Source organism: Hoplias malabaricus, chromosome 16 (assembly GCF_029633855.1).
Source record: "Hoplias malabaricus isolate fHopMal1 chromosome 16, fHopMal1.hap1, whole genome shotgun sequence".
Lineage (NCBI taxonomy): Eukaryota > Metazoa > Chordata > Actinopteri > Characiformes > Erythrinidae > Hoplias > Hoplias malabaricus.
The window spans coordinates 14089019-14108113 of NC_089815.1; the positions used below are offsets into that span (position 1 = coordinate 14089019).

General features: G+C 41.4%; 1 protein-coding gene across 3 annotated transcripts in view; it reads left to right on the forward strand.

Moving 5' to 3' along the window:
* kdm4b (lysine (K)-specific demethylase 4B) overlaps positions 1 to 19095 on the forward strand; it is a 170214-nt gene that overhangs the window by 19631 nt on the left and 131488 nt on the right. For all 3 annotated transcript variants that reach the window (XM_066647154.1, XM_066647155.1, XM_066647156.1), the window contains exon 5: positions 15969 to 16162. In XM_066647154.1, coding sequence (XP_066503251.1) covers positions 15969 to 16162 — 194 coding nt within the window. The remainder of the gene's footprint in view (positions 1 to 15968; positions 16163 to 19095) is intronic.

Below are 19095 nucleotides of genomic sequence, written 5' to 3' on the forward strand. Positions count from 1 at the left end.
AAAGTGCATGCGCGTGGCTTAAGTGTTGGCCAGGTCGCATGACTAAGCGGATGGGTACATTTGCGGTGTTCGCAGGTACCACAAGTGAACCTTGGTTAGTGACCTGACATACCTCGGGAATAGTTTGTCCTGAGCCTAGGTTGCTGAGATCTGAGGACCAGGTGTCCGTTGAAACATCAGTCAAAGACCACAGCACGCTATTGAGGGTGTCTACGTGGACATCGAGGCGCACCAAGAAGTCACTTCCAATATGAGCATCGTACGGCAAGTTAGGGACGACCAAGAAATAATGGGTGATTACCCTTTTGTTCCACTGGATAGTTAAAGCGCAAATTCCATCAGTGGGTGACATTGCTTTTGATGTCGGGTTAAGAGGAAAGCGACAAGGAATGCTCACCAAAGGAATATTTGGTTGAGTGAGGCGCAGAGTGTTAAAGAGGGTTTGGCTTATGGCGGACTTGTCAGTCCACAGAGCCAGAACTGCATTGTCCACATGATAGTCCTGTATTGTGAGACCATTCACGATGGGAAGGCCAGGAGCGTCTGTTGCGGACGGTTTAGTGAAAGTGCATAGGAATGTGTTTCGTTGTTCTAACATGGCACTAGGGGGCCAGGAAGAGATTGCAGTCTCTGGCGTGGCCGCCATGAGCTCAGTTTCCTCTTCCTCAAAGTGAGGGATCTGACTTGGTGGATCTCCTATTGATTCAGGCCGGATTTCGAGACGGCAACACTGAGCTTCCCGGTGGTGTGGGGTGCAGATGAGCAAAGGCTCACGCACTTGTGCCCAGATCTTTGACCTTTTGAAGTCAATCAGTGGTTCGAAGCGATTAAGGAGATATTTGCCGATGAGGAAGGGAATTGTTTCGAGAGGAGACACATTAACTGGATGCACTAAAGTCATTGGTCCGATGGCTAAGTGTATTAGTGCCATAGATTGGATAGTGAGGCCTGCATGTGAATACGGCTGAATTTTAAGAGAACAGTTTTGGAGCTGTATCTCGCGATTTTCACGCCGCGCAATGGCTCGAACCTGGTGGAACAAGGCGGAAGACATGAGCGTGACATCTGATGCAGTGTCCAACAGGGCCTCATGTACTAGCCTTCTCTCCACAATGGTGGACAAATAGAATTTGCGTGCAACCCCTTTCTCAGTTAAGTGTCCCATGAATTGTCGGACGGGTGTGTTGCCTTCAATGACTGAAGGGTCATTTGGTGTTAAACCTTCTTTACCGTCTAACTGAACAACTAAAACAGCACTGGAGGGTGTTTGCGAGTCACCCCCCTGTATCATTGGGTCTTCAGTGTTTGTTTGGGTCACGAGGAGATTGCACGGTGCGCTAGAAGACGGAGCTTCGCTTGTCACTTCTCCTACATAACTCTCTAACATTTCTGGGGTGTTAGAGGATGGCTTTGGGCTAGACCGCACAGAGGTGATAGAAAGAACGTCAGGTTTTTTCTTTTTCTCTTTGCAAATCATTGCAAGCATTCGGCGGATGTCCTCTAACTCCTTAGAGCTGAATTCCTTGCCTTTAAGATTGTCTTTAGCGTGATTTTCTTTATTTTGATACCAGTATTTCTCTTTCTTTTCTCTATTGTAATTAGAAAGCTGGTTCTGAGCTGTTCGCTCATATCCCTTATGGGGATGTGATGGTTTTCCACGGCCCGCACCGCGGTTTTCTGCAGGGTAATAGTCATGACCATACCCAGCCCTGTCCTGAGGGTTCCAGAAATCTTTGTCGCGATTTCTGTCTGGCCTGCGAGGAGGGTAGCGCTTGTATTGGTGTGAGGGCAGATGAGGCTTCGGGCCCTCACTAGTCCACGGAGTGGAGGAAGGGTCCAGGGCGGATCTTGGTGGATCGGCCTGGGTGGCACCTTCCAACTCTAAATGTGGGGAGCTGGAGTCGACATTAAAGACTTGGGCTGTTTCGAACCGTCTGTTGGGAATTTGTTGGGATTTTAGGAAACCCCTGAGTGCTAAATCACGCAGCTGTCTGCTAGACAGGGTGCGAGGGCAAGCTGAGACTCCCAGCTGATGACTGGTGTGGGGATGGAGGTTTTGGATAAATAGTGATTTAAAATTTAACTCTTCCTCCATTCCGGAGTCATTTCTAGGTCCGAAATACGCCTGTCTGAGTCGGTTATAATATTGCTGAGGGGATTCCTGGCATTGCTGTTTTATGTTCAAAGCAGCGGCCAGTCCGGTCTGTGACAGGTGATTGGAGAATTCTTCCTCCAATGCTTGGCATAGCACATCATATCGCGCTTTTACATAGTCTGGCTGACGTTCAATGAAGTTACTGACGTCTCGGTTGGAGGTCAGTTTGATCACATATAGTCTGTCATCTATGGTGATCCCGGGGAACCTTTGAAGGTAGAAGTCAATATCTTTAAGGTAGGAAAAAATATCATTAGAACCGTCAGGTTTGGGCTCAAAGTGGGTTATATCACGCACAATTTTATCTAGGTCCTTGTATGAGGGACCGTGAGAGGGTAAAGGTTGAGGGGACCAGACACTGGGTTGCAGTGCTCTGGGTCTAGCAGGGCGGTGTAAGGGACGGCTGACAGGAGACACAGGGGAAGGTGAAATACCCGTTAATACCAGAGGAGGTGCTGCAGCAGCTCTAAAGGTTACGGTCCCTGAGTCTGGTTCCTGATCCTCACTATCTTCCTGCTGGCCTTGTCTTTCTGTAGCGGCACTAGGTGGCACATCAGGAGTGATCTGGGGCAGTGTGTTCCCTTCAGCTATTTCGCTTTGAAGTCGACTTAACTCTGCCTCTACCTTTGCCTGCTGTCGCCGTGATACGTCGAGCTCACGTTCGCTGGCTCTGAGCTGTACTACAGCGAGGAGGGCTATTTGACCTAATGCCTCAGTTCGGGGCTTGCCCTTGAGGATGTCGGTCAAGTGGTTCTCTACCCACTTAGCCACCATGTGGTCACGATGGGCCTATGAGGCTTTCTGCACCGTCTCTGCGAGTCCAGGCATCACATCACTGGTGATGCTGGTCAGAACAGAGAATGCCTCATCCCACAAACCTTCTACATATACTTCCGAGGAAAAAGTCCCTTCTGCCATGTTAGTTGTGTTGTAACTGCGAGGTGTAACTTACTTCTGTTTAGTTAGGATTAATTCCGTTAATCCCTTTTCTAAATAAACCGAACTAAATTCACCTGTACCGCGTGCTCTAAGAGTAACTGCAAGTCGGTGTGGTGTTGGAATTCACTTGTGAATCTCTAAGGGAAGTCTGTTAGTAGGAGAGGGTGGAATGAAAATTGCTATACGCAAGTGAGCAAAAGAAGAGAAAGAAATTTTTTTTTTCCAATAATTAAATTATTAAAAAAATTGAATTAAAGAATTGTCGAAAAATTTGGATTAAAAATTTTAAAATTAAGTAAGATTTATTACTAGATATAATTTCCAATTAAGGAATTATGGAAGTAAAAGGATTTTCCGAATTAAAGAATTATTAAGAATAGCGAAATTAAAAGACTTTCTCTTTTAATTGCGTTTGTGATCTGGTATCAAGTTAAAGTGTCAATCTCTAATTACTGCACACCGTCTGCTGTAGCTGTATCAGCTTACTATGCTTCCAAGCCTTTACTTGTAATTATTCAGATGTGCAGAGTTTAGAGACAGCCACTAGAGCTGTAATACCAGGTCTTATCAGTGTGAACTGGTCAACAATTTCAATTGCGATAGCAAGTTTCTCCACTAGAGGGTACTGAAGGTAAGTCTAAATGGCAACAGCAAGCTTCAGTATTTAAGTTGAACTTAAATTGTAATACCAGACTGGGACACCAGAGGGCTACAAGCAAGCTATAATGCAATAGCAGCAATGGACACCAGTCGGCGCTGGTGGGAATCCCAATAAACACAGCACGAGCAGACACAATATAACACAAATGGGAATTTCCACTGTAGCGGGAAGTTTTAACACTAGAGGGCATTATCAGATTAAAATCTTAAATGGGATAAAGATTTTAAACGCTCAGATACTTTATCAAAAATAAAAATAAAAATTTAAAAGGGGAACAGAGATTTTACACTAAGGTACTTTAAAAAAATTTCATCTGTAATGATAACTTTTAAACACCAGAGGACTGCTAAACACTTATGTTGTCTCGGCGGACAACCTCCCAACCACTAGAGGGTGTACGGGAATCAAACGTCAAGGGTAGCACCACACTTGACCACAAGGAGGAGCACGGGAGGACACGCTTCAATAGACGCTAGTTATGAAGTATTTTTCCCTGCAATTACGCACTTATACCACAAGAGGGAATTAGTCTTCCTCTGTTTTGGGGGCGTTTTGAATTTCCCTCCTTAGTTTCAGCTCCGCCCCTTCAAAGGGGGTCGTTCCTTTCCTGAAACTGCGTTCAATTTAACAGGAAGAGCTGTTGAGAGCAGACCTCTCATAACACAAGCCGTATCTTCGGCTGATTCTTTTAATAACCTCCCAATCGCCTAGCGCGCGATCTCGTTATTAACGCTGGTAGCGACCCAGTTTAAAACGAACGGAGGTGTTCGGTTCGGTGGTCTAACTTCGCTGGAATTTCGTGGCGGGAGGTCGAATCCAACGGCAAAGTCTTAAAGCGGAGTTTCGTGCAGTAGACGTGCCCAGGCCTCAATTTAATGCATGCAAAATGGCGCAGAGCCGCGCTCTTCAAAAACAACTAAGCTTATTTTTCTCAACGGTATATACCACAGAACAGTTTTTCAAAAGTAACAAACACAACACGAAATTGCCCACATCAAGCTTTGAATCTCAATCGTTATTCAGCAACACAAACAGCGGAAAGTATTTCATACCCAAGCTGAGATTGTTTCAGTGTTTTACAGTTTGTACATTAAAAAGCCTTTTTCCTGGCCTCGCGTGGGTGCCAAAAATAATAAAGGTAATATGTAGCGTATGTTGGTCATACGCCGATAAATATAAATATATTTTTATATTTATATTTATAGTTTGTGTTTATAGCGTTGACCTTATCCAAACTCTTATGATCTCTGATATTGACTTAATGATATTAATTAAAGTTTATAATTAGCTTAAGCAATTAAAACGTTAAAATAATTAGTTTGAGAATGGGTAATAATCAAGCTAAGTGAGTACTTCAGGATTTTCAGGAAAATTAATGAACAAACTCTATACACTGTAATTTCAAATAATGAAAGTTTTATTAATAAGAAGAAAGATATTTAATTAACATAGCATGACCTTGTAATCTCACGGCCTCACCACAGGGGAAACCGATTTGACCTTAAAGGTGAGCTAGGCACTTCTGGCTTGTGACTAAAGTTGCTAACTGAAGTTTAATTAATTGTAAATTATAAAGGGACTTAATCAGGCATCAGCTCCTGGAAAAATGTGAGAATTGAGCTAGCTTACTCGTTTGCCGTTTCACCGAGCCGTCGCGTCCTGCTGTTTTAATCTCCGTGTTCTGGGGTTGTTTCTCGCCGTTCCCACGTCGTGAGAGACAGGCCCGCTTGTGAAGGAGATTCCCTTCCGGTTGAGTTAGAAGCTCTCGGCCTCAGGCGGAGCGGCGTCGATCGAGAGTTCCCCTTTTCGGAGAATTGCAGGCGTGGCGAGTGGAGTGGCTTCTTCAGAGTGTTAGCTCGTCTCGTTGCTCGGTTTCCAGGAGTAATGCCCTCAGAAGTCAGCTTATAACGTTAATATATCTGCTATTAACTAATCAAAGAGGTTGATATCTTATTCTGGCCATGAATAAGTTTCGCCTACTTGGATCACTCGTGAGATCACACTTCGATGGGCAATAAAACAAAACACAATTAAAAGAAAAGAATATATTCAAATCACTCGACATATTAGTAAGGCTTCATACTCTAGCTAATTCAAGACGTCTCTTGTGAGCTTTGATGAAGTCTTTAGGGTTCTTCTTTGTTTCTTTCGTCGGCGTGGAGAAGAGATAGGCGTCTCGCTTGGAGAGGTTGAGCTTGAAGAGATGTTCTGCTGATCTCTTTGATGTTTCGAAGTTAACTCTCTTCTGATTTTCTTGAACTGCTTTTCTTGAACTGAACTGTGTCCCAACTCAACTGTTTTTCAAAGCCAGCGCTGTCACGCCCTAATGGGAGGCGTCCTTTTCCGATTGGATGCGAGTTCGAGGCTCACGTGACTCTCACGAGAGAGAGAGAGAGAGAGAGAGGAGGGGGAGTTTGAATCAGCGATTCACAGAAACGAAATATAAATTTTGCGTATTGAAATTCCTTATACATGTTAGTAATATACAACAATGAGCGTACTGGATTATTAATATCAAACATTTACATAAGATTTCATCCTGGGTACGTTGTGTTTACGTCCCAGTTACAATGATACGTTAGAAGTATTAATCCTGGTGTTAATTCACTTTTCTAATCAGAGACAGAACTTCTTTTCATGGTTGACAACAGTAATACACATCATTTCATTAGAAGGTGGGCGTTCATCGGAGGACACAGAAAGTGACATTAATACATATTGTTTATGCACATTAATCAGAATTTGATTTCATTTCCGTTATTTGCTTAGGCGACCCCGAGCGAGGCGTAGTTTCGCCAGTGTCCATTTGGGGTCGCTGTTGGTCCATGCCGTTGGTTGTTGTGTAGATGAGTCAACGGGGGTTCAACCGAGGTCACTTTCGTTAACCATTTGCTGATTCTGTAAGCGATAATGACGAGACCCTGAGGCGCCCCTGTCGTAAAAGGGGGCAGTAAAACTCCCCACTCTGTTTGAAGTCTCTGTTTCTTAAAATCATCATGAAAACTTGTTATCTTTAGTTCCTGAGGGGAGGAAGGGTGTCGGGGGCCATGTGTCCTGGAAAGTGTCCTTGATGTTAGATTAGGTGTGTGTGTGGGGGCTGCAGGGTCTTTGCACCCCTACGGTTTGTGCCTTGGTCGCAGACGAAAGGTCCTCTTCAGAATGGAAAGGTTTTAATTCAAAACCTTTCATTTCTTCATTTTGATCTCGTTATCTCGTTATTTATATTCGGTCCATACTCCACTACAGTTTATATGACTAAAATAAGCGTTTTCACATGGCCTTTCAGCCATGTCTGAGGTGATGTGACATGCCTTGACGTTTTAACAAATTTCACCTACCTAGAAAACTTTTTTCTCAAAAAATTAGACATGCTAATAGCAAATATAATGTGAGAGAAGAATGTCATTTTTAGTTTAAATTAACTCTAAACATGGACTTCCTATTTTCAAAGGTGCTGATTTGGTTTTCTGGGGTTATATTTACAATGTTTTTTAGGACAAAATCTGTGTTTATAGGAGTTGTGTAAGTGTTTTGGCACATGTTCTGATTTGTCCCGCCAATGGGAGCGCTGACTCCAGAATGTCAAGATCAAGCCCAGTTAAACCAGTACAGGTCAGCAAAATATTTTTGCTTTGATCGGCCAATCAAAATTCAGTGTTATTTTTACATTTTTTTGACAGGCTTAACAATGCCCAATCATCATGACTTTTGAATGGTATGTTCATGGACACACTTTGTAAGAGCATAATGAATTTTGTGCTGACAGCCATAGGGGAGCTCAATTTATGTTTTTAACCTTAAAATATAGCCGCAAGCGGCAATTCCCAGTGTCCAAGCTGGTATTCGCTGGTAGATGAACAACGTGCTAGCATATAAGCTTTCCTGAGATAGAAGGGGATCTTTGGGGAAGTTTGTATAGAGTTTGTAAGGTGGTCCTTGCTGTTCTGGCGTTTCTGTGGAGATGTAGCATGATATGGAGTTACAGAGACAGCATAGAGCACAGAAGTCACTCTGGAATTGCACCCTGGTGTCTGACAGTCTGTGAGGTGCGTCAGTTTCTGTGTAATGTGTGTATTGTCAGAGAGTCTGTGTGTAATGTGTGAGCTGTGCTCTTAAAATTGGGCAGGCTGTTATAGAATAGTTATATATAAATATAAAATATTTAAATGCAGGAGTGGATGTGGGGGAGGTTGCCTCGCTCTAAAGCCAATCAGAGTGTAGCTCTTGCCTTTTAACACGTCAGGCATTTAAATTGGAATAGCACAATCTGACACGGCATAGACCTACTTGACTATATTACAGTTTATTGTACCAATATTTTCGGCCAATAAATGAAGAACACAGACTAAAAAGCTCTAAAGAAATGAAACTCTATCAACTACTGGTGCTTTCTATTGTTGGTACTTGTACTGTTACTAAGCCCAATGGGCTACAACTGATACTACATTCCTGCAACATGTCAAGCAGGGTAAGGGACATCCATATATATATATATATATATAATAATCAGTGTTCACACATTACATCACACAAAGACCCTCTGACATCACACACATCATACAGAAACCAACACACCTCACAGACTATAGAACACACATCACAAACACAATCACCCATTACAAATAATCTGACACTGCACATACCTGCTTGGCTTAATGTTTAAAAATTTTGCCATAGCCACAAATGTCAATACATCCTCTTTCAATCAACTCGTACTACAGGATTGACTACCATATTTAACCAGTTAGTGCTTAAACCTGCAGATAGGTGCTAGTGGCTCTTGTTCACCGTTGTTTTGCTTCATTCTGCACATGCTGCAACATGTACAACAAGCTTCATATATAGTGGGTGTTGACTGAAGTCCAGGTCAGTTTCCTATTGTGAAGTGTAGAACTAGAAAACGATGTTCACATGTAGTTGACAGTGTGAATAAAATGAAAGGTTATGTAATACAGTAATAAAATGCCTCTGTCCCAACTATTTTGAAGTGTGTTAAATTCAAATTGAAAAAACTGTCACTGTACCTTTTGCTGTCTGTGTTGATACCTAACGGTACATATTTGGTACCTTTTAATTAAGGAACATCGTACAGTACTCAAATGTTCGTTCATTCATTCATTCATTGTCTGAAACCGCTTATCCTATTCAGGGTCGCAATGGGTCCGGAGCCTACCCGGAATCACTGGGTGCAAGGCAGGAACACACCCTGAAGGGGCACCAGTCCTTCACAGGGCGACACACATTCACATACTCACATCAACGGACACTTGACTGTGGGACTGTGTGAGGAAACCAGGGCACCCGGAGGAAATCCATGCGGACACAGGGAGAACACACAAAACTCCTCACAGACAGTCACCCAGAGCGGGACTCAAACCCACAACCCTGGAGCTGTGTGACCGCGACACTATGTGCTGTGCCACCGTGCCTCCCAGTATTCAGTTATAGATTTTAAAATTGTGTTATCATACACCCAATTTCAACTTGTCACCATCTGCCTTCTTGTGTTCAGTCTTATGTTATCTAGTAGGGGTGTCACAATACACATACTAATATTATATATTAAGTAGTATTAAATGGCTAGCAGAGAGAGCAAGACTGGGCTGGAACTAGTGTTGCCAACGGTCTTATAAAAATTGTCCCAAATTTGGACACTAAAAGATGCGTTCCATCTTTAACTGATATGGGACGTGTTTTGTTCCGTATTATTGAGGTCACACTGTTATGGTGATGGTTTGAGACAGAATCGTGCAGCACTCTCTCAGCCAGAGCAAGGGGCAGATACCCCACGGCTCCTAAACAGAGAACGCACTTCTCATTGGTCGTCACCTTTATTTAGCCAATCAGCAGCCATTGGAGAGGGGGCTGTTGCGATACTGAAAGCAGCAGGTCAGTGCTGAAACACTGGAAACTTAAAGCTCTGCTTTTAGATAGAACTTCTGTTAGCACCATGTCCCCATTTTTTATATGTTTTTATTTTTCTATGAAAATTACTGTTGTGTTGGTATTGGCCTCTTTGTCCTCGACATCAAAAAATAAAAGGGAAATTAAAATCATGTTCTTTCTCCATGTCGTATCAAAAAAGGTATCGTGTCGTGGAGCAAAAATGGCAGTATTTTGCATTGTGAAATTGTGTGTATTGTTTCACCCCTATTATCTACTATGTTTTGTTTGCCATGTGCTTCTGTTTTGGGTCTGCATCCTTAATGTGCTGTTTGGTCTTGCTCCCACACCTGTGAAGCATTGTCTTTGCCATGTCTTATTTATTCTTTGTTGCCTGTTATTTCTGTATTAGTGGTGTTTTGATGTTTTGAAACTTAGTTTTCCATTTGCATTAATATTCATTTAATTACCACTTACAGACATGCATCAGGATCACTTAGTCTCTGGTCACCAAGTTACAGTTTGACTGACCAATACAGCGATGCAGAAAGGTGGTGCAATCTGCTTCAGATCCATGGATAACACACTGGAGTGGCTACTCATGTAATGGAGAATTTGGAGGATTTTGTCAGGTGTGCGGACACTTCTGGTATCAGCTACATGTGCCTTGAGTGATAAAACAGTAGTCCAGAGTTGGCAACACCCAGTCTGCTCAGGACAGGGCAGCAAGGTGCTTTTTGGTGTGGTCGTCCAACCGCTTACTTTCGGGAGGCTCACAGCCTATTTCCAGCTGGGTTTTCAAGTTTTACAATTGGGACTGTTTAGTCAGTGTTTGAATCATGTTCTGCATTTTGCTGTTTTCGGCATATTGTTGTATTGCTATGACCTTGATTCCTAATATTTTCCTGTCCCTGATTTCATTTTCTTGTTATTTTGTCTAATGTTCTGTACCATCTGTATCTAAGATGTCCTTTATGTTTTATTGTTCTGGTTCGCCCTCTCTCATCAGTTTTCTGAGATGGGATATTTTTTTGCTGCACCTTGGAAATGCGCCCCTGAAAAGGGAGCTACACTCACAATCTGCTGCCTTGTGTTTGGTCATAGGTTTCTTACTATGTTTTGTTTGCCACATGCTGCTGTTTTTGATTTGCTTCCTCATGTTCTTTAGTCATGCCCCACACCTGTGAAGCTCGGGGATCATGTAACGCAGTCCACAGGTGTTATTTATATACCATATCTTTATATGTGTGGCGAAAGGGCAGTTGCCTGGTATTTGAAATTAACTAAATAAAATTGACTACGCCACCCTAGGGACTTATTCTCAGGGAAAACCATCATGTATACTAGATAGGTCCGTAGGTTCATGATACTATCAACAGACAGAAACCTATATCCAATAAAAACAATTAAATTTATTAAACATTTGTTAAACATTAACATTTATTAAACCAGTGTTTCGTTTGTCTGTTTGTTTGTTCTTGAAATTTGGTGGCTTGACCTTATTTTTCCACAACCGAATGGATTACAGTTCTGGACAGTCTTCCCTGGATATTTTCGTCTCACCTGTACGAGTTTTTATCTACCAGCCTAACACGAGCCCTCGCTGCCCTGCTCCACTCTACTCCTGTGTGATACTTCGGGTGTTTGCAAATTAGCGTTCACCTTATGTTGCTTCATGCTGTCAGGTATGTAGTTCTAACTACATTTCCTGGTTTAGTGGTTTGCTGGCTAACGTGGTTTGGTTGTTTTGGCTGAGCCTACTCACGTGGAATCCATGATGTGTTATGTGGATATACATCTGACGATCGGTGTCCTGCTTGGTTTGTTTTACGGCCTATTTAACCCCGCTATCCTGCACTGTGAAATGCTGCGTTATATGACGTCGGAGCTTTTGCATCTGAGGACCAAGGCTCCACTGCCCCCTCAGACCTATGCGCGTTGTGTCACTATGGGAATAGCCCGACGCCGTCGTTACGTTCACCGGGGATCTCGCCGCGCTCTCTGTATCTCTGAATGCACTAGCAATGAAGAGCTTATTCCATCTATATATTCAGCGTTCCGCCGCAATCAAATGAGACCATGGGGTCGAAGAAATAGTGTCAATTTTGGCAACCACCGTCATCTGGTGTATTCACACTCAACCCTGAACAAAGTTACACAATCAGTTTCTGAACCGGTACCAGTTAAAATAGCGTTGATCAACGCTAGATCGCTGGTTAACAAGACTTTTTTACTAAATGACTTCTTCGTCTTCCGCTGCCTGGATTTTCTATTCGTGAACTTGGCTAACTATAGATGATTCAAGCCCCCTTGTTGAGCTTTCTCCTAGTGACTGTACCTTTTTTAATACCCCCAGATCTACCGGTCGGGGAGGGGGGCTTGCAACAATTTTCAGAAACTATTTTAAATGCCGCTTACTGACTGCAGGAGAGTATTCAAGTTTTGAAATACAGCTGTGTAAAATGGAATTGTCGTGTCCTATACTCTGTGCTCTAGTGTACAGACCTCCTAAACCCAACAAAGACTTCATTCAAGAATTTTCAGATTTTCTGTCTGTCACCTTACCTAGTACAGATAAAGTCCTGATTCTTGGTGATTTTAATATCCATGTTTGCTGTCTTTCTAAACCACTGGTCAGGGAATTTTAACTACTTATCGATTCTTTTAACCTGACTCAGTCCATTATCGGTCCTACACATGTGCAATGCCATACTCTGGATCTTGTTTTGTCCTTTGGTTTTTCAGTAAGCATTTTAGAAATTATAGATATATGTTGGTCTGATCATAGATCTGTCCTGTTTGACCTTCTAATTCCATGCTCTTCTCCTACAAGTACTCTGCCTGTTTATCATTGTACACGCTCCTTCACACCCCATACAGCCAGTCAGTTTTCTGCCGCTTATGTAACCTCTCCTTCAGCTTGTATTATGGAAAATCCCCCTTTTGGCACTAATACTGATGAGCTGACTGATCTGTTTAATTCTACTTGCATTGGTATCATTGATCAAATTGCTCCACTTAAAAGTAGAAGACTTAAAGTAAAGTCTCAGCCATGGTTCAACAGTGTTACTCGTGCACTCAGACAGCAATGTAGGAAAGCAGAACGCAAATGGAAGAAAGATAGACGAAGTGGTTTGCCTCCTACTTAGAAAATCGAACTTTTTCTGTTAATATAGGACAGTCTTCCTCTTCCTCTCCTGCATCTCTTACTTGTGGTGTACCTCAGGGCTCTATCTTGGGACCCATCCTCTTTTCCCTGTACAAGCTCCCTCTGGGGTCAATCTTTCAAAAATATAATGTTACATATCATTGTTATGCCGATGACACACAGCTTTATCTTCCGCTGAAATCAGGAGAGAATTGTTCACTAAAACTCATGTTGGATTGTTTGAGGGACGTGGAGTGCTGGATGTCTAAAAACTTTCTCAAACTGAACCAAGACAAGACAGATGTGATCATTTTCGGAATTTCCACTTGACCCCCACCATGGCCAATGAACTGGGGCATCTGTCATCTAATGTACACAGCCAAGTAAAAAACCTTGGTTTCATCATTGACACCGATCTTACATTTGAAAAGCAAATAAGCACTGTTGTGAGAGGTAGTTTCTTTCAACTCCGTCATGTAGCTAAACTTAAGAGAATACTGTCTTTTAAAGACCTGGAAACAGTTATACATGCTTTTATCTCCTCCCGTATCGATTATTGTAATTCTCTGTACCTGGGTATATCTCAATCGAGCCTGTCACGGTTGCAACTGTAACCAAATGTAGCTGCAAGGCTTTTGACCGGTACTAAGAAAAGGGAGAGAATTACCCCTGTGTTGAAATCGTTGCACTGGCTACCAGTGAAATACAGAGTTGAATTTAAAATCTTACTGTTTGTTTTCAAAGCTCTCCATGGCCTGGCTCCGAAATATATTTCGGACCTTCTTTGCTTTCGATCTACCTCACGTGCCCTACGTTCCTCTGACAAATTGCTTTTAGACACCCCTCGCTCTCGGTTGAAGTTCAAAGGTGATCGGGCTTTTGCTGCAGCCGCTCCAAGACTTTGGAACAGTCTCCCACTCTTTACAAAACAATCCCCTACAGTAGTAACCTTTAAGTCCAGTTTAAAAACCTATTTATTTTCTCTGGCCTTTGGGTCCTTTTAAATTACTTTAGCCATTTGTCTCTGCCTTGGTTTATGTTGTCTTGTTATCTGTATTTTTCTCCACAACGTTTTATTGTTGGATTCTTTTATTTGTTTTATTTCTTTTACATGTATGTTTTATAATTTTATCTGGTTTGTTTTGTTAGTTGACTTTTATTGTGCAGCACTTTGGCTGACATTCACTGTCTTTTTAAATGTGCTATATAAATAAACTTGACTTGACTTGACTAATAAAAAAGTATAGTTAAAGAGCCAAGCACTTACTGGCAGAGAGGTAAACTCACCTCCCATGAGATTGATCACACACATGCTCCACATGCACACACTAAAGAAGCAATAGGCAAATGGTAAGCAACACACTAGAAAGTTACACCACACATCAGTGACTCTACACAACAATATTTAGTCTCCTCCCAGTAAGCCCACAGTGCAACCAAAAATACAGATAATATACACACATCTATTAAAAAAAAAAGAATATAAATTACATAAAATTTGATCAAAACAAAAAGCAGAAGAGCAGAATAGAAAAATAAACAAAAATAAACAAAAGCAGACTATTGAACAAGCTTGGAATACAAACCACCCAGGACACAGGATAGGCACAGAGCAGAAAGAGGATACTGGCACGTACCACAAACACCAAGCCGATAACGATAAATAAAACAACCAAAAAAAAAATTTAGTTAAGCATATAAATAAACAAAGCAGCAAGCACAGAGGTGGAAAAGTTGCAAAACAAAACCCAGCAGAAGCCAACACAAATTAGCAATCTGTTTGTCCAGTGCAGGGCACAGAGAAGCAAAGGGTTAATCGGACGCTGCTTTGCTTTGCTTACACGTCAGAAGTGAACAATAAACACCTGCCCAGGGGCAGTCGGGAGCTGACAGCACCGATGCCAATCCTGTACAGTCTTATTAGCCTGATGACAGTTGTAGCCACAGGCGGCCAAACGCAGGTCCACAGCCTGGAAGACACGAGAATGGAAGCCAACCAGTAGCGGGAAGAAGCAGTGGAAGTGGTCATACAGACAGGACCCTGATGGCATTAATCTTTTTATAGTCCTGCATTGAGCCCTGATTGGTTCACTAATGGTCACAATGAATAGACATTGTGTTGTGTACATATGCCTTATGTATCCAGCCAACTCTTGTCAGTCATTTTGTTATTCTGTGTGGTCTGGTGGGTCTGTAAAACCGTTTTGATGTTTTCAGTTTTGAAAGTTTGTTTCTGTTCACAATTTTTTTCGTTAAATTGCCACTTACTTCCTAACTTTACTACATTATATTTGACATCACTAATGTTCTATAAAATTATTTCGCATTAACATAAATATATGACCACCAAAATGCACTATAAATAGGTGACACAATCTTGGTGCTCAGATTAGGAACTCAGGTGTCACATGACAGGGCCTCTGTGCTTCTAAGTATCAGTAGGTCAAAGAGGCTTGGCCTGTCTTGTGTTAAAAGATAATGAGGATTTTTATCAGTTACAGAGTACAATGTATTCGCATGTTAAAAAACGGATATGATTCTTAACACAGTAGAATCTTCACACTGCGTCTGACACATTTTTGGATGGATTTATTGTGTAGGAACTATGACGAATTTTACATTTTACTGTGAACATTCAACACCACACAGAAACACCCAGCAGGTCTCCAGAAAAACATGGACAATTCAGCAGTGTTTCCGAAGGTCACTGGAGGAGTTTGAGGTTCTTCTTCTGCATGTTGTTCCTTTCATTAAAAGGGATTATATATTTTTTAATCTCTGCATTTTAGTTCTCTGCAGATTAGTTATGTTTTAAGCTTTTGTGTTCTGCTGCGATCAAGACGAGCCGTTCAGCCACTGTCTTCCTGCTCATATTTTTTGTCTGTAACCTTGACAACGGTGCTCTGATTGGTCGGCCTGATTTTTAACACATCAGTCAACACAGAAGATAGAACAGGTTCTAATTCAAAATCTGCCGCAGCATCACAGTCTGTCACTGGACTCAGTGTGAAAGACACCGTTAATATATGTGTGTTTGTTTTCGTGTGTAAAAATCAAACTTTAAAGGCCTTTAAGGTGTTTGAAGTTTGCTATTGATTAATTATGTAGCTCTGAATTGAGTTAAAATTAATTATTTAGATTCTATTATTTTTTTATTTGTATGCTTCTTTATTTTTCATCAGGATGTTACAGAGTGGAACATAGGTCATTTGAACACATTACTGGACATGGTCGAGCAGGAGTGTGGCATCGTTATCGAGGGTGTAAACACACCGTATCTGTACTTTGGCATGTGGAAGACCACCTTTGCCTGGCACACAGAGGATATGGACCTGTACAGCATCAACTACCTACACTTTGGCCAGCCGAAGTCCTGGTGAGGGTGCATTTTTCATTTATCACTAGTAGGGGTGTAAGGGTATGTATTCGTACTGAAGTCACGGTTTGGACTGTACGCTGCTTATAAGCATGTGCTATGTTTGATAAAGTTAATGCGGAACCAAAGTTTGCAACCACAAGTCCTGACTTGGAAACCAGTTTGCTGCCCTCTCAGTGTGCTCCAGTTAGCAATGCACACAGAAGTCACTAAAAGGTGCACGAACACTGGCTGAAGGACAAGCAGTACAGCATTTACATCCTATTACTGTTATTTCTGTACCATTACAACCCTAATCACTAGCCTTGATGATTAATTGGCACAGTAATATTTATGATACAGAGCCAGTAACCCATTAGGTACATCAACTTTTTGCTAAAATGCATTCAGGCGGCCCAGAATTCCGTTTTTGAAAATATCCCTGTCCAGACGAATATGAAAACATTTGCATTATGATGCCAGTCCAGTAGGGGGCCATAGAGCCTCTTAAAACAGACATCAAAACACCATAAATCATGAGAGAAACACAGTCTCTCAAGTCTCTCCACACTCTGTATGTACTACCCTATGCAAGTCATGAAATTACTGAATCTATATTCAGTAAATAGCAGTATTTAGTATTCAATAGCAATATTCAGTAAATAGCAGTATATATTCAGTAATAGTGTGTTATATATTTTATATATAACATATGCATATATATATATATATATATATATATATATATATATATATATGCTGATCCAGCTGATCCATAACAGTTGGGTCTCATATTTGACCTGTTGAATGAAGTGTAGATGTGTAGATATGAAGACTTGGCATTGGACACATCTTACAGGTTACCTGCTGATACCTAAAATGTCTTAAAATATCTTAAATTTAGTTTTCCATATTCAGGTTTTTGTTTCGATTTTCTTATTTATTTTACTGGCATTTTATTTTCCATAACTTTGACTGCAACATCCAATAATGCTTTATTCACCTACATCACCACTCTAAACCAAGACAGTGTTTAAAGGAATGCAGTGTTTGTATGTTATTTTCAAAAAAGCAACTAGTAACATAACTTTCTGTACAAAGTCCTGCATAGAGTTGAGAATCAGCGATAACACAGCTCTGTCTCTGGGGCTCCTCTGATTCCAGAGACAGAGCTTGTGGGAGGCACATCTCTCTCTCTGCAACTTCTGTGCTCCCAGAGATCTAGGCTCTGGGAGACGGAGCAGAAGTGTTAGCCCCTGCAGCAGCTCAAACAGAACAGCACTGCCAAGGATCAGTGCTTGGTCCTTTTTTTAATATTTAGTTTATTCCCTGTTCTGAACTTTTGAACTGAGATTTCCAAAAACACACACATTGGCTACTTAAAAATATCCCTAGGTCTCAGTGTAAGTGAATGTGTGTGTAAAATCCGGTGAAGGGCCGCCTTCCACCCAGAATTTATAAGGCCCTTTTTAATTAAACAATAAATACAGAATGGATCGATTCCTTCAGCCTTTCAAATGTATCTGTTGAACTGTTAACAGTTTCACATTTAAATACAGTAATACCTTACGAGTTTAATTTGTTCTGTGACCGAGCTCCTAACTCCCATTCCCCATTTAAATGAATAAAAATGCTGTTAATCCATTACAGCCCCCCAAAACCACACCAAATTTTTTTTTGTTGCGTGTTATTAAATAAGTTCTATTAAGTGTATTTACCTTAGAGATGCTGGTGGAGGAGGTTGAGTTAGTTTTTCTTTTTGCGCTCAATCATTTAATTTACTATAATGCTATAATGCTCTAAAAAGAACTGCGATATGACTGAGATACTTGCACAGCATAGTGGGGATGTCACTAGAGATTAATGATGAGGTACAGATTAAGCAAAGCCACAAGGAGCAGAGCTGTAATTCAGAGCAGAGTGTTTCAGTTCTGACCTGCTGCTCTCAGCGCCGCCGCGAAACAAACCACTGTAGGAGGGACTGTGACTGCATTGGCTGCACACTGAATGATGGACAGATAACTTTGGCTGCTGATTTGCTAAAGTTGATGACCAATGAAAATCGTGTTCTCTGTTTAGAAGCCATGCAGAATCTGCCCCTCGCTTAGCCTGAGAGAAAGAGCTGTGTGTTTCCTGTCTAAAATATAAAAGTGTGACCTCAAAAAAAAACGTAACAAAACGCGTCCCGTATCAATTCAAAATGGAACACATCTTTTAGTATCTAGATACAGGACAATTCCGTAGCTAGTTTAGTTTGCAACACTACATGCGCATATTCTGTCAACAAAGCAATACAGACCGATAGCCAATGGCTAACTGGAGACAGAGAACTGTCTAGAGGGGCTGCAGAACATAAAACAGGCCTAACGATGTCCATGCAACAAGATAACCAAGTGAACTGAATGCTCGCTTGGCTACCTAATGGCGGGTGGTGTAAGCTTGCTTGCTTGTAACTCAGATCCAAGAAATTCAGTGTAAAGGAGAAGAGGCACAGACATGAATAAGAGAAGGGTTTTTGCAATATCTTATTAATTTTTTTACAACCATTAAAGACCACTGTATGACTCCATTACAGCCTGTCCTGACCATAATTTAATCCATAAAAAGACAAGTATTTTTAAAAAAAAATTTTAAAGTTACCTAGCTGATAATCAACTAGCTGTTAAAAGACCAAGGGAAACATTTTTTCAAGTGTTTGGTCCTTGTTGTATTTAAGGTCTGTATTTGACACAATTGACCATAATATTGTTTGTTTAGAGGAGTGAGTATGCTTACAAGGGGTGTGAAGTGGTTTGCTTCTTATCTTGAATATACAGCATTTTCTATGAATGTTGGTGATGTTTGTTCCAGTGCTGCTGTAGAGTTCCGTGGGGGTCAGTATTGAGGCCTCTCATGTTCTCTTAATTCATGTTGCCATTGGGGTAGATTGTAGGGATGGTACAATCTAGTATCTT